The 22,315-nt window shown below is 31.7% G+C and overlaps 1 protein-coding gene across 1 annotated transcript in view; it reads left to right on the top strand.

Moving 5' to 3' along the window:
* LOC114331175 (integrin alpha-8-like) overlaps nt 1-22,315 on the top strand; it is a 154,649-nt gene that overhangs the window by 122,543 nt on the left and 9,791 nt on the right. The window contains exons 18-19 of the mRNA XM_050652479.1: nt 1,443-1,524; nt 15,803-15,929. Coding sequence (XP_050508436.1) covers nt 1,443-1,524; nt 15,803-15,929 — 209 coding nt within the window. The remainder of the gene's footprint in view (nt 1-1,442; nt 1,525-15,802; nt 15,930-22,315) is intronic.

A 22,315-nucleotide genomic window follows, 5' to 3' on the forward strand; every position in this document is an offset into this window, starting at 1 on the left:
ACAGAATTAATTTTTTTTTTATTTTTTTTAAGTTCTATGTGATTAACACATAGGATTCATCGTGATTTTAACCCACCACCCCCTCCCCCCTGCCCCCATCATCAAAAACTTCATTTTTCGTTTTTTTTTGGTGGGATACAATCAATTTTAAAATTTCAAAAAATTCACACGCATAGTTGAGGCTTTTGTAAAACATGCCTATTTTTTATAGACCCATAAAGAGTGTACATAACCTCAAAAAATTAAAAGAATTTTTTTTTTTCAAAAAAGCGTATAACTTTTTTTGAGGAATAGCTGCAGGTCTAATTTTTTTTTAATATCGTGTGTTTTATCAAACACTATATTTATAATTTTTTTCAGATTTTTCCGTAAGTCTCCCCACCTTCAAAAATCCGAAAAACTGTTTTTTGGGGGGTTTTGGGGGATTTTCCCTATTTAATATACTTCATAATATATCAAATCAATTTTGTTTTTATAGGTTATATGTAACTTGAAGTAACTGAGTTCTTTAGAATATTTAAAAATCAGAAAAACACGTTCAAACCCCCAAAACCCCCTTAAAAAACAGTTTTTTGGATTTTTGAAGGTGACTAACGTTACAGAAAAATCTGAAAAAAATAAAAAATATAGTGTTTGATAAAATACACAAGACTAAGAAAAAATTAGATCTGCAGCTATCCCTAAAAAAAAGTTATATACTTTTTTTCAAAAAAAAAATTAAATAAAAATAAAATTTTTTTGAGGTTATGTACATTCAACCTATAGGTCTATAAAAATAGAAGAGTTTTATAAAAGCCTTAACTATGCGTGTAAATTTTTTGAAACTTTAAAATTGATTGCGTCCCACAAAAAAAAAATAAAATCGAAAAATAAAGTTTTTGATGGTGGGGGCAGGGAGAAGGGGGCGGTGGGTTAAAATTACGATGAATCTTATGTCTTAATCACATAAAACTTAAAAAAATGAAAAAAATTAAATTCTGGTAATTAGGGAGGGTATTTTTTAATTTATGTATCCCGTCGATAAGTGGAAAGTTTGATGCGCCACTGTAGACGCATGTGCCACTGAAAAGTGACGGCACAGTGCTCAAACGTTTTCTTTTAGGTTCTACTATTTAAGTTATAGGGTCCCGTCGTGCCTAAAATGATTAAGAATTTTCACCTATAGCGGCTCTTAGTCTATTAGTTGGTATGATTAATCTACATAAGAATTTACGGCGAATCATCGGAAGCTACTTTGTGGCGCCACAGAGTAGCGCTGCAGAGTGGTTCGTCTGTTTCTGGAGTTAAGACTACTTAATCAGAGTCATATAAACAACCAACCATGATTATACAGAACGTGACAAATAAAAAAAATAGACAACTAAAGTCTCGCCGAATACTTCTACCAGATTATTAATATATTTGAATTAATATGCAATCATTATCAGATTTTTTTGTTTTAGAACAATATTTGCTAACACTACCAGATAAGAAAAGGATACTAGCGTACACTTCATCAGCATTTCATTCTAATGCTACGTTATGGTAAGTTCGAATTGTTATACAGCATGTTGCAATAGTATGGAATAAATTCATTATTTCGAAACAGACGACTTAAAGACGTCAATTTTAATTTTTGAGAGGCCATCAACTGCTATATATGGCTGCCTTAGAAGTTAGACGGTGTATATCACATTCTCCCTAAAAATGACTTATGGTAGTGTGACCAAGTCCTATTTAGTCAAATTCGGGACACGGCTGAAAAAAATACCTGAAATCCGGGACTTTTCAATGAAAATCGTTTTAGTTATTAAACATTTTTATGTTGACAATGATATTTTTAATGGGGTTAGGCCCCAATAATTGGTTGTAATGATAATGACGATAATTAAAATACAGAAACGAAAAAAAGTCCACAGTTTGAGTTTTCGTAGTACTATAATACCAAATACCACGATATGCAGCGTTTTGGATGTGGTGTTAATATTCTTCTTCTTCTTCGGCCTTCAAAATTCCAACTTTGGACATAGGCCTCCCCCAATTCAATCCGGTGTTGTCTATTTTGCGCCAAGTATTTCCAGTTGTGTCCTCCAAAGTTCTTTATGTCATCAGCCCATCTCAATTGAGGCCTTCCTTTGCTTCTTCTTCCTAACCACGCTCTCCATTGTCGTATTTCATGATTCCATCTTTTATCCTTCAGTCGGGCATTGTGTCCTGCGAAGCTCTTTTTTAATTTGGCAGCATGGTCTCCTTCTCCTGCGTCTTTTACTTTGGTTTTGTTTCTAATCCATTTATTTGTTTTTTTATCTAGAAGCCTCACCCCGAGCATTGATCTTAATATTACACTCTCGAAATTGTCGCCTTTTTTTCGTCCAACCAATTCAGTTTGATATAAATTCTTAGAAGAATATTTAAAATTTCAAAATAGAATTTTACCAAAACATTGAAAATTCGGATGGCCCGGAAGCCTGGCCCGGGACGCCGGGACACGACTTCGTAATTCGGGCCATGTCCCGAATTTTTCGGGCTAGTTGGTCACACTACTATGAGATATAACACATATTATTAAATATACAAAGTGGGCCAAATAAAAGTATCCACCCCGATATTTGGCAGTATTTATTAGATTTTAAGAAAATAAAAACAGGTTAACTTTTGATCTAAGGGGGAAACATTTTAACGGTACAAACATCTGTCATTTGTCAACTCCCTCCCTTCCACTTCCCCCACCCCTTATTTTTAAATAGGGAATAGGGGTCGTGTGCTAGCTCATTTGAAAGGTTATTCAATTCTCTATTTAGTAATATCAACATTGACATAAAAATTTATACAGGGTTTCCAAGAAAAATTATTTAAAATTAAATTAATTGACACAAAAAGAAGAATGTATGTAATTTATTTAACTCAGAATACATTCTACTGCTGATAGAAAACAGAAAAAATGTTTATTTGATAAATAAATACTGTTTGTTGCTTAAATTCAATATTCAATCTACCAAGAGGCAGATGGGTGGAAGCTTGAACATTGAAATTAAGCGAAAAGCAGTGTCTGTTTATCAAAAAACATTTTTTTCTGTTTTCTGTCAGTAGTAAAATGTGTTCTGAGTTAAATAAATTACATATTTTTTTTTTTGAAGTTATACTTCTTTAGGCGCAATTGAGAGTAAAATTTCATAATACTACGCGCATGCGCACACAGACAGTATGACGTTTAGTTGCTAATCTTTCCAAATTATGTATAAATATAGGTATCAGTGCAAGAAAAGTGTGAACAGAATATATTAGTGTTTTTAGTAAATGTATTATTTATTATAATTTTTGTGTCTTTGGATTTGTCTTCCTCGGGAATAAGATATTTTATAATAATAGTAAGTATATTTAAAGTATTTTTGTATTAAATTTGTCAGTATGTATGAGAAATCTTGCAACTTATCAAAGCAAAAGGGATATAGCTCAGTGGTAGAGTGTGTGAGCGGAGATCAAGAGGTCCCGGGTTCAAATCCCCGATGATTCATATTTTTTTTATTTTTGGTATGGTTTTAATAAAAAAAATTTAAAAGTTGTAGGTAAAGAAAGTTAGTTTAATATTTAAATAAAATACAAATAACCTGTTAAGTATATTAATTTCGTTGAAATCATAATAATAGAAGTATAACTTCTTACGTGCGTACAAAGTACACACACACATTCTTTTTTTTTTTAGTGGCTGAAAGACTTCGGTCGATGGCCTTTTGGTACATTGTATCAATAAAGTATGTCTCTCTCTCTCTCTTTTTTGTGTCAATTAATATAATTCAAAATAATTTTTCTTGGACACCCTGTATATATTTTTAAGTCGATGTAAATACCGTTTCAAATGAGCTAGCACACGACCCCTATTCCCTATTTAAGAATAAGGGGTGGGGGAAGTGGAAGGAAGGAGTTGACAAATGACAGATGTTTGTACCCTAAAAATGTATCCCTTTAGATCAAAAAGTGACCTGTTTTTTTATTTTTTAAAACCTAATAAATACTGCCAAATATCGGGGTGGATACTTTTATTTGGCCCACTCTGTATAATAATATTATTATCTCCTTGTTTGTATTTATGAATATGTTACCCATATTATGATAAATAAAGACGGCTTATTTGTTTTTAATAGCTACTTATATTTCAGCAACTACTTTCAGAAACATCCTAGTATCTCATTTTAAACACTTATTGACTTACATCGATTGGCTTCTGAGGCATCGATATGTATGTATTGGACATTACCTAATCAGTGTCGGCGTAATGACGTAATCGATAATTTTTTTAATACTAACCAAGGTTACGAGACACCTTATTTGAAAGACATCTTAATCGGCTTTACAACGTTGTATTCTTTGAGTATACCATACGAGTATCGCATACCTTGGAACAATGATCAACTCCACAGGAGATTACTTACAGGAAATCAAAATCAGAATAGAAAAGGCTAGAGCAAATTTTAACAAAATGAGAAAAGTGCTCTGCACAAGAGATTTGAAGTTGAAGGTAAGAGTTAGGTTGTCTAGGTGCTACGTTTTCTCGACTTTGTTTTATGGAATGGAGGCTTGGACCTTGAATGCTGCATCATCATAAAAAAAACTAGAATCATTCGAGCTGTGGATGTACAGAAGAATTCTGAAAGTATCGTAGACAGAACACGACACAAACAAAGAGGTTTTGAGAAAGGTGAATAAAGAAATGCAAATCTTGAATACCATCAAACTAAAAAAAAAATGGAATATCTCAGACATATTACACCGAGAGAACAATCTCTTTTCTCCTAAAACACCGATTTCTTTGAGCAATATTTCTTAAAAGTTAACATATCCTATTAACTTAAACATACCGGTTCACATATAAAGAAACGAGTTTTTTAAACACAACTCAATAATTTCTTACAGATAATTTCTTCAATACTAAGAAATGCATTAATAGTTACATTTAATTTTCTTATCCTAAAGTTTTTATTTCTTAAATTGGAAACTACAAATATTTTGCACTATAAGAAATATAATGTTAAGTTAATCCATATTTATATTCGTGAACAAGAAATTTTCTTGCAATCAAATAAATATTTTAAACCACAAGAAATAATTCTTCAGAAATACCCTCTGTAGTAACTGTGGTTATAAAATAAAAACTTTGTCATTAATGCCAAAATGTTACTTGTAAAGAGATTTTCTTTCACAAAAGAATTGCGCAGATTTACTATTTATGATTTAGTCGTCAGTGTTTGTCAAGATGGCGTGATATGTTCATGTTCATATAGATGGATGTTGGATTTATTGGTGTACTTTACAAATTAACGGATATTTTGAAGGTACGTACATATATAGGCATTAAATAAAAGTAAATCGAGTAATTTAAGATGTAATAATAATATTGTTGCGTATCCGAATGGTTAAAAAAGAAACATAATAGTATCTTTATATGCTTTTTAGGTATAATGATGGACGACTCTGAAATAAAGGAGCTTATTATTCTAACTGGGAAATATGCCACAATTTAAAGCTGGGACAGAATGATATAATATATAGCTTCAGAACAATATTAAGAAAGAAGTTATTAACCAACTGCGGGGCCTTCCAGAAATGGTAGAACTTCATACATGTAAGTACCTTTTTAAAAATGTGTATACTTATGTATCAACTATAATAGGTTTCTTGAATGTATCGTCTTCTATAAAAATATACAATACAACGCTATATCAAACATGGCGGGTGCAACGCTGAGGATTTTTTCTGTTAATTTATTTGAGATAAAGAAATCAGTTAGTCTAAAAGAAATATATGTTTATGGTTAAGAAATGTTATTGCCGAAAACCGTGAATTAGTTAATATGTATTAAATGACTTAGATGTAAACTAATAATACTTTCCCGTAAAAAAATTTCTTAATGATTAGGTTTGCTGTCTCTTTTAGATTATAAAAATTAAGAAAATTACATATTATTATGTCTGCTTCAATGTTTTACATTGGTTGTATTTTCCCTCCTGTTTTAGCTAAACAATGTTTATTGTGTGACTTACTATTATACAGATAAATAATTAATATTTCATTAACAAAAATAAAAAAAATAAACAAAGATGTGTAGGTTAAATAATGCCATGTTTGCACTAAATATGATTGATTATTATTAGTATTAATAGTTCTTATGTGGGGCCGTGTATTTGTTTTTTTTTGTATTTCCTAAATTTGTCAAAATAAATACCTATATCTTTATAAAAAAAATTTTAAAAGTAAGTTTACTCTTTCTACATATCGATTTTGTTTTAGTGAATTGCTGATATACAAAGTGCTAAACCCATTAACCGCCAAGCAAAGAAATACTGCAATAATATGTAATATATTTGATTAACTAGAGTAAAATAAACTTAAACATTCGTAAAAAAATTATTTTACACTTTGATAATGGCAGGTGTCACAACAACAAAATGGTTCGTTTTCGAACCTTTGGCGGAAATGAGATATAAAAATTGAAATACACAATTTTATTTTTTTGTGAAAAGTCTCAAAACATTTAGAGTGTAAATGGACCTGGAAGTTTTGATAAACAAAAATAGTATGGTTAGAACATTGCCTACACCCTCTTCAGCTTCTTTCTCAAAAACGAAGTCGAACGGCCCTCTATCTTTTTTAGAAATTATTTTAGATATTTCCAGTTTACACTTTCCAATCCCGTATCTTGCACTGTACCAGTTGCATAAATTCGACAAATCGACATATTGTCTACAACACTACACAGCCTCCCTTATGTAGCCCCCTCCCCCATCCTAGATTATAACAAAACTGCATACCGGAATACCCGTCTTTCTAAAGGTACGTATCCACTACGTTCGTAATATTGGACCACCGAGGCACTGCCGCACGGTCGTTGGCGCACTCTTGCACGGTCCGGGAGCGCCAACCATCCAATATGTTCACGAACCTCTTGCACTCCGCGCTCCCTGCAACTGCTCCCATCTACATGCATGCGCTCCTCTACATATAAACCGCCACCTATTGGACCGTTGAGGAGGAGCGCACACTGTTGCATGGTCCGAGAGCGCCAACCATCCACTATGTTCACGAACTTCTTGCGCTCCCTGCAACTGCTCCAATCGATACGGTATACGCCCCCTTACATATAAATTGTCCACAGATTGGAGCGCCGAGGCAGAGTGCGCACAAGTGCACAGTCCGGGAGCGCCAAACGTGTCCACTATGTGGAGCTGTTGCAGGAGCTCGGAGCGCAAGCACAGTGGATACGTGTTTTTACACATAATAAAGAAATATCCCAACAAATTACTGCCTGTGCATCACCTTGAACTTATTCCTGATCAGGCAGGATTATATGTCGACTTCCGCCAATGGTTCGTTATCGAACCATTATTTTCAAACACGAGATTTGATGACTCAGAAATTATCTTTTTTGTATTTTTATAACAATTGGTGTACAAATAGGTTAAAAAAATAATGTTTTAATTTATTTGACCATAAAAGTGTTATGCCAATAAAATTACTACAGTAAAAATAAAGTTGTGTCGAAGGATTGAAAATGTCGGACATTTAGAAAATATTTTTGTGATGAAAGCACGAGTTTGGAAATTAAACAAAATTAAATTTAGTTACACTTATATCTTGTGGTTGCTTAAAAAATACAAAGATATAAAAAAAAATTAACGAATTGTCAAAAAAAAATCTACAAAAAAATGGTGCGTTTTCGCACCTTTGGCGCTAAATGGGTTAACAAAAGAAGGAAAATTTGAGGAAGTTGGATTTGCCTCTCCATCCTTTTATTGTTGTGTAGAAGCCAGTGGTTTAATAGTGGAGAAAATATTTGTATGTAATAATAACGTTTTTATCTTGTTTTATTAATAAATAATGATTTTACCTTAACACAATGATTTATTTCGCCGTATGTAATATCACTTTATTTTCAAGAAATATTAACTTGACGCTAAATATATGTTTATCTCTGCGAAATATATTTCTTAACATTAAATAAATTAATTATTAATAGTAAAATAATAATATTCCTTACTAAGAAATATTATTGCTCAGAAAGAATAGTTTTCTAATGTGTAGAAAATATATTTTTATGACTAATAAAATTAATTAACATCAAGTGTAATTTCTTTCTGATAAATGGGTTTGAAGTTTGCCAGAAAGTGATAGTTCAATCATGTTTAAGATATATTTCTTTGGCTATAGTAGAATTTATTTGAAATATTTTAGAAAATTATATCTTACATACAAAGATATATTTCTTAGGCAATATGCCAAGTCGATCTTTCTTAAATATTAATAAAGTTTCTTTATGTCAAGAATTTTTTTCTCTCGGTGTACACGTGGAGATATACAACTTGCTTCAATTGATTATGCAGGGAAAGATTCAAGGAAAAAGAAGCATAGGGACACACAGAATATCGTGGCTGCGCAACTTGAGAGAATGGTACGTATGTACGTACATCAAATGACCTTTTTAGAGCCGCCGTCTCTAAAATCCGAATAGCTATGATGATTGCCAACCTCCGTCACGGAGATGGCACTTAAAGAAGAATATTCTTGGAGTATTAGCCACGAATTGCTATATACAGGCTGTCCAGAAACTCTTCCTGACAAATGAAGATCTCAGATAATTTTAAGACAATTTATCCCAATTCACCTAGTACGGAAATGCTTCCTAGAGAGCTAGAGCTCTTTGAAGATGGCGTCTTGTAATTATTTTTTTTTAGATACCTCCAGAACGCTTCTATTTAGAAAAACTAAAACGAGGTCGTATATTCGTATTTCAGAAATAAATTTATTTCATTAATTACGAATTTTTAGTACCGGTCATAGGCGTCCATTTTGAGTAGGGAAACGGTTATTTTATCACATAACTTTTTTGTCTTTAACTTGTAAGCTATTTTGTTACTGGATTATTAAATTGGAAGGTATTCTAGTACTAAAAGGTACTTTTGATTTAAGTCAGTAAGATACACCCTTTTATCGAAAAATTGATTTGGAAATTTTTCAATTTTTGAATTTGAAGAGATTTCAGATATTATGTCCACAAGATAACTAAAGGTAACTGTCCAATTGAGATAAGGTCTCGAGAGAAAATCTCGATATTGTCCTCAGAGTGCTGCGCATTTGAGATCACTTGTGGTCTCGAGATCGGCAAAGGAGACTCGCTGGTGACTTTAGTTTCGAGACCAAGAAAATTCCGTGTCGACTAGAGTCAACACAAAAACCACTGTGTGACTTCATCGCGCCTATACAGTCCCTGGCCAAATTATTAGACGCACTATAAGATTTTATAAAAAAATATTAATTATGAGGCGATACTACGTAGGTTTTTGTATGTACCAGACACAATATATGTTGTTTGGTTGTCCATTGATTGTCTATATTTTATCACAAATAAAACAACATTATTATTGAACAAATATGTATTTATTGACTCTTGAAGGAAAACAAAAATAACGACAATTAAATGTTATTTTGTTGAACCGCCTTTAGCCACAATTATAGCTTTAATTTTACAGGTATCATACTACAGGTTTGTAGTGATAGTATGCCGCGCATAATTAACCCTTAAACGCCCAAGGGTGGGTAAAAAATGTCCACCTAATGCGTATTCCCTTGTAACATATTTATTACGTGTTTAAAAATAAAAAAAATATATTTATTGTTAAAACGACAGCCCTTTATCGAATGTTAATTTGGTTCTACCAATATTTTTGAAAATAAAAGTAGCATCTTGAGTTAAATATGGGTGGGCATAAGAAGTACACCCTTGGTAAACTTGTTACTAAAGGTTTCTCTATAATTTCTCGTTGGCAGGAAGATACTCCATATAATTATCGAGGTATAATTACATAATCTACATAATTATCCGCCAATGAGGAGGTTGAAAGGAAGAATGTGGTGAAAATCGAAAAATCTGAATTGCTGGCTTTTACTGGTATGTTAATTTTGATGTACATTGTAATTTTGTTGTAAGGTTTGTAAATTGTTTATATTAATATTTTAGAAGATGCTGTATTTATTAAGCATAAGATTCTTAAGTTTAATCCATTTCTAATAACTCTCAATAAATATATTAGCTATGTTCGAGGTGGACATTTTTTACCCACCCTTGGGCGTACATGGAACCTAAAAAAGGTTGGGCGTTTAAGGGTTAAAGCTCTAATAGTGGCTGAAGATGGCTCAACAAAATAACATTTAATTGTCGTTATTTTTGTGTTCCTTCAAGAGTCAATAAATACATGTTTGTTCAATAATAATGATGATTAATTTGTGATAACAAATAGACAATTAAATGGACAACAAAATAATATACATTATGTCTGGTACACACAACTATTTAGTATCACCTCATAATTATTAAAAAAAAATAATGTGTGTGTACTTTGTACGCACGTAAGAAGTTATTTTTCTATTATATAATTTCAACGAAGTAAACATACTTAACAGGTTATTTGTATTTTATTTTAATATTAAACTAACTTTCTTCTCTACCACTTTCAAAAAATTTTTACTAAAACAACCAAAAATTAAAAAAAAAAACGTCCAGGATTGGAACCCGCAACCTTCCAATCATTGGCCCAACGCACTACCAACTACGCCACCGAGCTTCTTTAAGTGATACGTAAGTTTCGGATATAATTACAAAAGACGGTGACAAATAGACATATAAAAATGTTATACCTACATACATAATATTCTATTATCTTACTACAGAGTAAGACAAATCCAAAAATTATAATAAATAATACATTTAATAAAAGCACTAATATATTCTTTTAATGACTTATTTGCGCTGATACATATAGATACATATCTATCTTGAAAGATTAGCAACGAACTATTACTGTCTGTGTGCGCATGCGCGCAGATTTATGAAATTTTACTTTCAATCGCGCCTAAAGAAGAATAACTTCAAAAATTTTTATTAAATTTTATAGTGCGCCTAATAATATGGTCAGGGACTGTACATTATTTTCATTCTTCAAAATGTATTCGCGTCAGGTATACTGGGCGTCATTTATAACTGCGTATAAGATTATGCAAAAAACGAAAAAAAAATGTGAAAAAAAAAATTGTTTTGTGAAATGTGAAAATGGATGGATCACCGAATTAACTTGGGATCGGTTAAGCTCTCGTAAATGAGTTGCGGTTAGAGAATGCAAAGTAACTCAAAAATTTTATTGGAATGTCTGCTGGGCAGTTTGTACTGCTTTTAGATTTAGTAAAACGCCATATTTACGAGAATTTAATTATAAATTATGTAACTTACATTGTATTTTGTTTGCATCAGAATTGTTAAATTTGATGGAAAACTCATCATACAAACTCATTTTTATTCGCGATTCCTGTATAATTTTAATTAACATTTCATAAGAATAATTTTTATTTATAAATAGAAATAATTTCAAACTTTCATGATCGGTCCAATGTCGCCTAATCATTTTTAGTAATAATCCAGGCTGTGGGTGAAAAATAGGTCGATTTCAGTATATAATTCAGGAATTTTTGAAACCTATCAGGTGTTGTAAAGGACGATGTCAGGAATAACTTCTACTAAAATGTGATCAAAAATATTGTGAGCTTTTTTTTATTGCGATTTTCATTTGTTAAATTTGCAATTTTTAAAGATTTTTAATTTTGCAGCTTAGGATATTGATTCTAGAGAAAAACTTTTTAATAGAAAGTTGTAGTAAATTAAAAAATCTACAATTTGAGCTATGGTAGGTTTAATTTCGTTTATTGGTTATTGAAAAACGGCCTGCGAAATGTCCAAATTGGCCGTTTTTTACAATTGCGTTATTTATTGAATAAATAATTTTTTTATTTTTTAAAGCTTTAAAATGAAGATCTTTCAATTCCAAACATAAAAAAAATTGTAAGGCCGGATTAAGGCTATGGGTACATAATTCGCAAATATTTTACATGTATCCCTACTTTTTCTGTCTTTACACGGCAAATTACGTGTAGTAAAATGCACACTGGTGTACACATGGTAAAATGAATCTAGTAATGTAAACATTAATAGAATGTCATTCTACTTGGAAATGTCATCATTAATTTAAAGAGATGGGTTTTGAATGTTCTTGGATAACTGTTATTTTTATAATTGGAAATTATCAATTCAGTTAATAAATGTGATAATTTTTTCACTAACTAAGTATTCAGCGATTGTAATAATTTATTTGTACAACAAAGACTAATACTCAATCGAGAAAAGAAGAAAAGTGTTAAAGTGATTTTTTAATAATATATTGTTATGGAACGCTTACAATTTTGAACATCTTTAACAACAAAATACTTGGATGACAGAATATATTATCCTGATGTATTCTCTGTTTGGATCTTCCACAAATAATACACAATAAATAACTTTTTATTAAGTTCACGTCTTAAATCAATTATTTATCAAATACACTATATTTCAATAATATTTAATCAATAACTCAACATATTCCCGATGCAATGTCAAATATTTAAAATTGTCACTGATTGTCAGTGTCTGACTGACAATATATGCTGACAATATTATATTCGGCTTGTAAGACAAAGATAGATTTGGAAAATATTACCACGACATTGTGTTTATTTTTTTCGAATCCTGAAAAAACCAATAAATATTTTTGAAAAATTTAAACGCACAATGAAAGACTAAATTATTACCGAGGGCCGAAAGTCCCTTAGAATAAATAAAAAGTTTATTTTTAATAATATATTTGAAATTAAAAATCACACTAAATTTTCTCTTAGTTTTTCACCCCTGTAACTTATTAAAATAAACATTATAAAAGTTCTCAGGGACTTTCGGCCCTCGCTAATAACGTGATCTTTCATTCTGATTTTAAATTTTTCAACAATACTTATTAGTTTTCTCAGGAATCGAAAAAAATGAATCCCCATTTGAATAGCATTGCAGCCGAAAATACGTACCGATCCTCTTAACGAATTTGTTGCTTAGATATTATAAATTGTTTATCCCAAGAGGTCAAAAGTCGAAGGCTATAACTTTTTGAAAAAAAAATCGTAGAGAGTTGGTGAAACTCAATCAAGGTGATTCAATCTCCTTCTAAAGAGTTATGTTTTCATATTCTGATGTAAATAAATGCTAAAAACATTTTTAAACTTCTAATTTTTGGGTTTGAAAATAAGGGGGCAAATTTCGTTAAAAACATTTAGAGCTGAAGCGGCTCTGCATATCCTATGAGTTTTTAAATTACAGATTATTGTTGCTGAAGACGAAACGAATATTTATAAAATAATAAAAAATTTCTACGACTAACTGAAGCCGACCTAAATGTTGGGTTTGAAAATAAGGGGACAAATTTCGTTATAAACATTTAAAACTGAAGCGGCCCTGTACATCCTATGAGTTTCTAACTTACAGATTATTGTTGTTAAGGTCGAAACGAAGATTTACAAAAAAATAAGAATTTTCTACAACCAACTGAAGCCGAGATAATTGTTTCTTTTTTCTTAAATCGTAGTTCCTTTATTTATAACAATTAAGAAATTATTTTACAGTCATTGACTAAAGAAAGACTATCTTAAAATAAAAATTATTATAAACTATAGTTACATTTAATTATTAAAAATTATTTTTAAAATCGGTGCTTTTGCGAGCGGCCGAATTTTGCAAATAATTGCAAATCGCCCGGCTCGCTTCAAATCCGCGCGCTCGGAAAATTTTTACGTAACTTGTATTAAATTTTGACCAAAAACAATTTAATAATATTACCATTATAATATACAGTCTAGTTACCACTGTATTTGTTTTTCTTGATACACTTTTATATGTGAAATCTCATTTCTGAAGAAATAATATTACAAAAATGATACATATACAATATATATGAAATATATAACTATATTTTTAATGTTTTCATTGTTATATAAATATAATAATAATAATGTTATTTCCTATTATACAATATAAAACTTTTTCTTCTTGTAGTGACTATCCGTTTTGGATGTTGGCGACCATAATGGTAATTTGGCAAAACCCATTTGGAAACTGAGAACCATGAAGGTGAAGGATTACCTTGCTGGAAAATTTACGTACGTGCGTCGTTCAACACAACAACTACAAGTCTGTTTAGAACAGCAGTGCCGATTTAGTGTGCAAGTATTAACCATTGTACAGATTGCCATGATGGTCGCCAACAACCAAAACGGATCGTCACTACAAGAAGAAAAAGTTTTATCTTGTATAATAAGAAGTAACATTATTATTATATTTATATAACAATGAAAAAATTAAAAATATAGTTATATATTTCTTATAATATCTATCATTTTTGTAATATTATTTCTTCCGAAATGAGATTTCACATATAAAAGTTTATCAAGGAAAACAAATACAGTGGCAAACAGACTGTATATTATAATGGTAATATTATTAAATTGTTTTCGGTCAAAATTTAATAAAAGTTACGTAAAAATTTTCCGAGGGCGCGGATTTGAAGCGAACCGGCCGATTTGCAATAGCACCGATTTTAAAAATAATTTTTAATAATTAAATGTAACTATATTTTATAATAATTTTTATTTTAAGATAATATAAGTCTTTCTTAAGTCAATGACTGTAAAATAATTTCTTAATTGCTATAAATAAAGGCACTACGATTTAAGAAAATAGAAACAATTATCTCGGCTTCAGTTGGTTGTAAAATTTTTTTATTTTTTTATAAAAAATCTTCGTTTCGTCTTCAGCAACAATAATCTGTAAGTTAGAAACTCATAGGATGTACAGGGCCGCTTCAGCTCTAAATGTTGATAACGAAATTTGCCCCCTTATTTTCAAACCCGACATTTAGCTCGGCTTCAGTTGGTCGTAGAAATTTTTAATTTTTTTATAAATCTTCATTTCGTCTTCAGCAACAATAATCTGTAAGTTAAAAACTCATAGGATGTACAGGGCCGCTTCAGCTCTAAGTGTTTTTAACGAAATTTGCCCCCTTATTTTGAAACCCAACAATTAGAGGTTTAAAAATGTTTTACGCATTTATTTACATCAGAATATAAAAATATAATTTAGAAGGAGATTGGATGTTTCACCAACTCTCTACGATTTTTTTTTTCAAAAAGTTATAGCCTTCGACATTTGACCACTTGGGATAAACAATTTATAATATCTAAGCAACAAATTCTTTAATCCGGCCTTACAATTTTTTTTTATATTTAGAATTGAAAGAACTTCATTTCATAGCTTAAAAAAATAAAAAAAATTATTTGTACAATAAATAACGCAATTGTAAAAAACGGCCATTTTGGACTTTCGCAGGCTGTTTTGCAATAACCAATAAACGAAATTAAACTTACCATAGCTCAAATTGTATGTTTTTTAATTTACTACAACTTTCTGTTAAAAAGTTTTCTCTAAAATCAATATCCTAAGCTGCAAAATTAAAAATCTTTAAAAATTGCAAATTTAACAAATGAAAATCGCAATAGAAAAAAAGCGCACAATATTTTTGGTTACATTTAGTAGAAGTTATTCCTGGCATCGTCCTTTACAACACCTGATAGGTTTCAAAATTTCCTGAATTATATCACGTTTTTTCACCCACAGCCTGGGGTACAAGTCAATATTTACTTTTGGCGGAAGACTGGAGATTGGATCTCGAGACCATAAATAAGCATGTCCACTTTTGATAAGCCCAGTCTCGGCGGCACGTCACAGCTTGTCTCGGAGAGTTCTCTCAGACCCATATACATTTGTGAGTGCAGTCTCGAGAGCAGTTTCATTTTGTCTCAAATAGACCCTTAGCTCTTAAAGACCCTAAAGCTTAATACCTTAAAAAAATTAAAATTTGTATTTCAGGATGGAAAGTCATACAACTTTATTGGTTACCTTACATGAAGTGCAGCCAGTTCCTATTTGGTTATGCATTGCATCTGGACACTTAGGATTCCTACTTTTGGGCAAACTAATTTATATTTTATACAAAGTTAGTACTTACATATCGCACCCTCGGTGCAAAACTATTGTAAGCAGGGGCGTCATTTGATAGGGGGCAGGGGGGGCATTTGACCCCCCTGACCCTGAAAATTACTGAAATTTACAAAAAATAGATAAATTTTGTATTATGTTTGCATATAAATGTATTGTATATATAATGCTTGCCCCCCCCCCTATCAAAATTTCAAATGACGCTTCTGGTTGTAAGTCAAAAATTTGGACATCTTGAATATTAGTGCACCCTATGTAATGCACAGCTGAATCTTATGTTTGTGCGTCACAGTGTTGCCATGCCATTTCTTTCATAATTTCAATCAATGTTAAATGTACCTACAAGAATAATAGAATAAGAACGTTTATTTCTCCGTCATTATACTAGGTAGAATGACAAATGAGATGTCAAATGAAAGCCTATAATCCAAGGATAGTACTAAAGGTGAGAAATTAGACCTAGCTTGTCTGTCCCTCAAAAAATAAGCGTTATATTGGGGATTTCTAATGTCGACATTTAAAGTTGCACAATTTTTTTTCTATAAAACATTTTGATCTAAAACTTACCAGAAAATTTCTTTGTGCTTTCTACTTTCCAATAAACGTAATTAAGAAGCTAAATTTTAAACTTCGTTACACAACTTTTACGATTAAACTTTGCAATGCACAAATCCGCAGCTTTTTCTTTGAAAAATGCATAACCTTTATCATGATAAGAAAAAAATCTTAAAGCAGGTACCTTTGTCTTCAGAAATGTTAAAGCTATATAGTGTAAAAAAAATATTTCAGAAAAAAATATTAAAATTTAACAGAGTTGTAGCGAGGTAAACGCAAAAAACGTGATTTAATTTTTTTTTTATTTTTAGGTTAAAATTGCGACTTGGACAATGTTCCCCCACATAAAATTCAAAATAAACCCCACTTTCGTTTTCAGCACCCTCGAAAATATAAGGTATGAATAAAATTAGCCATTCACCCCTCCGTGGTCAGTATCTCGAAAACTAAGCGCTTTTTTGAGGGTCTCCCGCTCGTGTATAATATCACAAAAATTGTAACGTGATAGCGTTGATTGATAAATACGGAGTATATTTATCATTTATCATTTACCAGTATATTTATCAGTCAACGGTGATAGTATGAAAAAATAGAGGATGCGGCAACGGTGTTACAAGTGATGGTCGGATCCAATGCCAAAATCTACACAGACATACTAGGGTGCACTAATAGCCAACATGTCCAAAAATTTTATGAAAATGACTAAATATAAGCGAGCAACTAGGTACACTAAATTTACAATCAAGATGCAGTAGAAATAAACAAACCAAGACACGTTAAATGCTACTAGGAGTACTCCCGGATCATATTCTACATTGCATAGACTTTGGAAATCATGATTTGGGGATTTACAATGTATGTACATTATAAATTATAACCGAGAGTGCTCCTAGAAGCATTTAACGTGTCTTGGTTTGTTTATTTCTACTGCATCTTGGTTTTAAATTTAGTATAATTTATTTTACACGAGTCAGAGGAATATAAAGCGCGGTGCAAGGATGGGTGAGTTCAACTAATAAATTTTTAAGTTATACGGTTAGCAGCAAAATCGGGTACTAGAGAAGTAAGGATCTGTTTTTAGGTGGATGTGAGAGGTGGCATTCAGATTTTTGCGGATAAAGTTAGGTGATAACTTCCTTAATAATAATTGGTTTATGCTCCTTCCCAAATATGCCCGGACCATTAATAAAAAAAATAAAATATTTAAAAATTTCAAAAAATTTCATTTTTTTCCACATTTTTTGCTTATAACTTAAAAACTATTCATTTTAGAACAAAGTCCTATAAGTATAAAACAAAGATAATTAAATTTTTTATCAGATGCGATTGGTTAAAAATGTCTTAATTTATTACCCTTGCTTCAAAATAGCAATAAATATAAAATAAGGGGGCAAAACAAGCCTGTCTTTATTCAATGATTTTCCATCACTTAGGTTACTCTTGGAACCTTCCTAATTCGCTTAGAAAATTTTTGTAATGTGCTAAAACCGTACACCAAATTTCATTAAGATTGACTTACTAGATTTTGCATAATAATTTTGCAATCTAAAGTTTTTTTAAAAAATTAAAATTTTTTAAAATCTTGCACAACAAAAACTAGCACATACAAAGATTTGTCAATTTTTTACACATAAAGAAGTACTCCACCTATCTAATGCACTTTACAGAATTGAAATCGGATTATTTAAGCAGCCTCAGCAATGTTTTAAAATTATAAACAATTTTTTGGCTTATAAACAAATTAGTGCTGTGGCCAGGAGGGGGTGCTACGGGCTCCTTTATTTAGATGGACTTACCCAAGTTTTTTTATGTATTTTGACCCGTAGAATACGAATTTTTTGGGTAACAGTTGATCAGGATGTCGATAAGATTGTTATTTTTGTCATTTTTTTGTATTTCTTGGGTAATTCTAAGCAAAAAATGTTCTTACAAGTTTTTTCGTAGGATGCATAGTTTTCGAGATAAACGCGGTGGAACTTTCAAAAAATCGAGAAATTGCAATTTTTGAACGAGAATAACGTTTGATTAAAAAATAAAATAGCAATTCTGCTGACAGCATTTGAAAGTTTAAGTCAAATCATACCGGTTTTTATTATTTGCATTGCTAAAAATTAATTTTTTTATTATTAAACAAAGCTATTTTTTTATAAGCCAAAAAATTGTTTATAAATTTAAAACATTGCTGGGGCCCCATAAATAATCCGATTTTAATTCCGTAAAGTGTATTAGATAGGTAGAGCACCTCTTTATATGTAAAAAAAATAGCCAACTTCTAAATGGTCTACTTTTTGTTCAGAAAGATTTTAAGAAATTTGAACTTTTTTAAAAACATTTAGATTGAAAATTTATTATGCAAAATTTATTAGGTCGATTTTAATGAAATTTGGTACACGATTTAAGTATATTACAAAGAATTTTCTAAGCAAATTACTAAGGTTCTAAGTGCCACCAAAGTGGTTAAAAAATATTGAATAACAACAGACTTATTTTGCCCCCTTATTTTGTATTTATTGCTATATTGCAGAAAAGGTAATACCTTAAGTAATTTTTTACCAGTCGTATATCATAGACAATTCAATTATCTTTATTTTATTTCTGTACGACTTTCTTCCAAAACGAATCGTTTTAAAGTTATAAGCAAAGAAAGCAGAAAAAAATCGATGTTTTTCGAAATTTTTAAATATTTTAATTTTTTTATTAATGTTCCGGGCATATTTGAGAAGGAGCATAAGTCAATTATTATTACTGAAGGTGTCACCTAACTTTATCTGCAAAAATCCGAATGCCACCTCTCACATCCAAAAATAGACGTTTTTTCGCAAATCCTTACTGGTCAATACTGGCACATTGCGAACATGTTCCCTAGAATATTTTAGTATCAAATATGTGCGAGCAACTAATTTATTTTACACGATACAGAGGAAAATAAATAATAATAATAATTTTTGTTAATATAATAATAATGAAGGAATCTAAGATATTGTATTAAATTTTGTAATAAAAATTTTTAAAACTACATTAGTGATTTCTATAAAACACTCACCAGTGTACAGTTGGCCCAGATTCACTTTGTATTTGAGATTTGGATGTGCACTATGTTTGGCGTTCGGTTTTGCCACATTTTCTGAATTTTATTTTGGTACCGTGCAGGTATTTTACTTGACGAGATGTCATCAACAGTGCGCATCCAAATCTCAAATACAAAGTGAATCTGGTCGGACTGTAAAATGCCTCATCGAAGAATGAAATTTCAGCCGCTTCAACACCACCTCTAAAACTAATATCCAATTGTTTTATTTTTAAAAAACTCACAATCCACAAAGATTTTTTATTTTTTTAGAAATTTATAAAAACTTGTATTTGTATCGTACATCCACATGATGGTTACTTGGTGAAAGTTTGTATGTTTGTTAAAACATGTGAAATTATATGTTATATAATACTGAAAATGAAAATGACTAACAGAAAAAGAGTTCAGGGACAACATACAAGCTCAGCATCAATTAATAATGCGATAAAAAAGTGTTAGTGTAATAAATGATAAAATAATATAATAAATGGACGATAGGCCAATATGTATAAAGTTCTTGAAATTTCGTTTACATAGAACAAATGAATGCAAGTATATATTAAGGTAAGGTAAGTGCTATTTTGTTTATATCGCAAGTTGTGAATACATACAGTCGGAGAAATGAAAGAATACCCATGAACGATCACACCAATCACATATTATTCATCATCATCATCATGGTGCTACAGCCCTTAGAGGGCCTCGACCTTCTCAAGCGTTCTACGCCATTCTGTTCTGTCCCTTGCCTGCACTTTACAGTTGCCGACTCCGATCTTCTCGGCATCTTGTGTTACCCCGTCCATGCATCTCAACTTTGGTCTACCCCGTCTTCTCATTCCCATGGGTTGAGCTGTTAGAATCCTTTTTATCATGTTCGATTCAGGGGCTCAGGCTACACGTCCTGCCCACTGCAGGCGATTTCGCTTAATTATAGTGATAATATCTTTTCCACCAAACGTTTGCTTGTAGATATGCTGCAGTTCAAAGTTATATCTACGCCTTCATATTCCGTTCTCACAAACCGCTCCGAATATCTTGCGTAGTACCTTTCTTTCAAAAATTGATAGAGCGGATTCATCTGTTTTAGTTAGCGTCCATGCCTCTGAACCATATGTGAGAACGGGGACTATCAATGTTCTATACAGCCTTATACGAGTTTTTTGAGACAGACGTTTGTTAGATAAGTACTTTGATAGACCATGATAACACCTGTTTGCAATTATTATTCGCCTTTTTATTTCCTCAGATGTGTCATTATTGGGGTTAACCGATGTCCCTAGATATATGAACTCTTTGACCGCTTCGAAGTTTTGGTCATTGATGATTAGATCTGCATCAACATTTCCAGCTCTTGTGTTTGTGTTGGTCGCCATGAATTTTGTTTTATTTTGATTTATATGTAACCCCATTAGTTCTGCTGCTGCTACTAGATTGGTTAGGATTTCCGCAGTTCTCGCCCTGGTTCTTGTTATAATGTCCACGTCATCTGCATATGCAAGAATTTGGATTGATCTATTAAATATTGTTCCTCTGCTATCTAAATTAGCGTCTCGTACAACTTTTTCTAAGGCTACATTAAGAAGCTGACACGCCAGCGCATCTCCCTGCCTTAACCCCTTATGTATTTCGAATGGGGTTGACGAGTAGTTTTGAATTTTTACTGCTGATAGCATCTTCGCCATTGTCACTTTTATCATAGATATGAGTTTTTTTGAAATTCCCAACTCATTCATAGCATTGTAAAGACTTGTTCTTGAGACACTGTCATATGCTGCTTTAAAATCGACAAAAATATGGTACATATCTATGTTAAACTCTTGCGCTTTTTCGAGGATCTGTCGTAGTGTAAAGATCTGGTTAATGGTTGAACGTCCGCGCCTGAATCCTGCATGATATTCTCCTAGAAACGTATCGGTATAGGGCTTCAATCTCTCGTGTAAAATGTTTGACAATATCTTGTATGCTGTATTTAGGAGAGTTATTCCGCGGTAATTATTGCATTCCAGTTGGTTTCCCTTTTTCTGTAACGGGCATATTAAGCCTAAACTCCATTCTTCAGGCATTTGCTCCTCAGACCAAATTTTACAAACAATTTCTCGCATCACCTTGGTGATCTGCTCTCCACCGTGCTAAAATAACTCTGCTGGGATGCCATCGCTGCCTGGAGATTTGTGGTTCCTTACTTTTTCAATAGATATTTTCACTTCTTCTACCGAGGGGGGTTCCACGAACTCCTCATTTTGGTATTCCAGCTCTATGTTGTTAGTAGGTTCCCCTTCCAGCAACTCTTGAAAGTGGATAAACCCATCGTAACAGGATATCATCTTTGTTGGTAAGTAAGTTACCTTCCTTATCATTGCAATAATTGATTCTCGGTCTGAATACTTTTCTAATAGTATTTATTTGATGGTAGAACTTTCTTGTTTCTCCGTGACTCATATGGCTTTCAAGCCGTTCTAATATGTCATTTTCTGAGTCTCGTTTCTTCTTTCGGTGTATGCGTTTTTCCTCTCTTCTTAAGTTTTTGTATCTATCTATTGTTGTCCTAGTTTTCCGTTGTTGCATGGTCCTAAATGCCTCGTTCTTCTCATCTGTTATTTTTTTTGCAGTCTTGGTCGAACCAGTCGTTTCTTTCTTGGGTTCGGGATATTCCCAAGGTGCTTTCGGCTGCTAACTTCAGAGCCTCCTTGCAGTTGTTCCACATTTCCGTGCTTGACTGGTCGACTGCCCAGGTGTGTTCTAGGATTTCTTTTATATTT

The sequence above is a fragment of the Diabrotica virgifera genome, chromosome 5 (genome assembly GCF_917563875.1).
Source record: "Diabrotica virgifera virgifera chromosome 5, PGI_DIABVI_V3a".
NCBI classification, from domain to species: Eukaryota; Metazoa; Arthropoda; class Insecta; order Coleoptera; family Chrysomelidae; genus Diabrotica; species Diabrotica virgifera.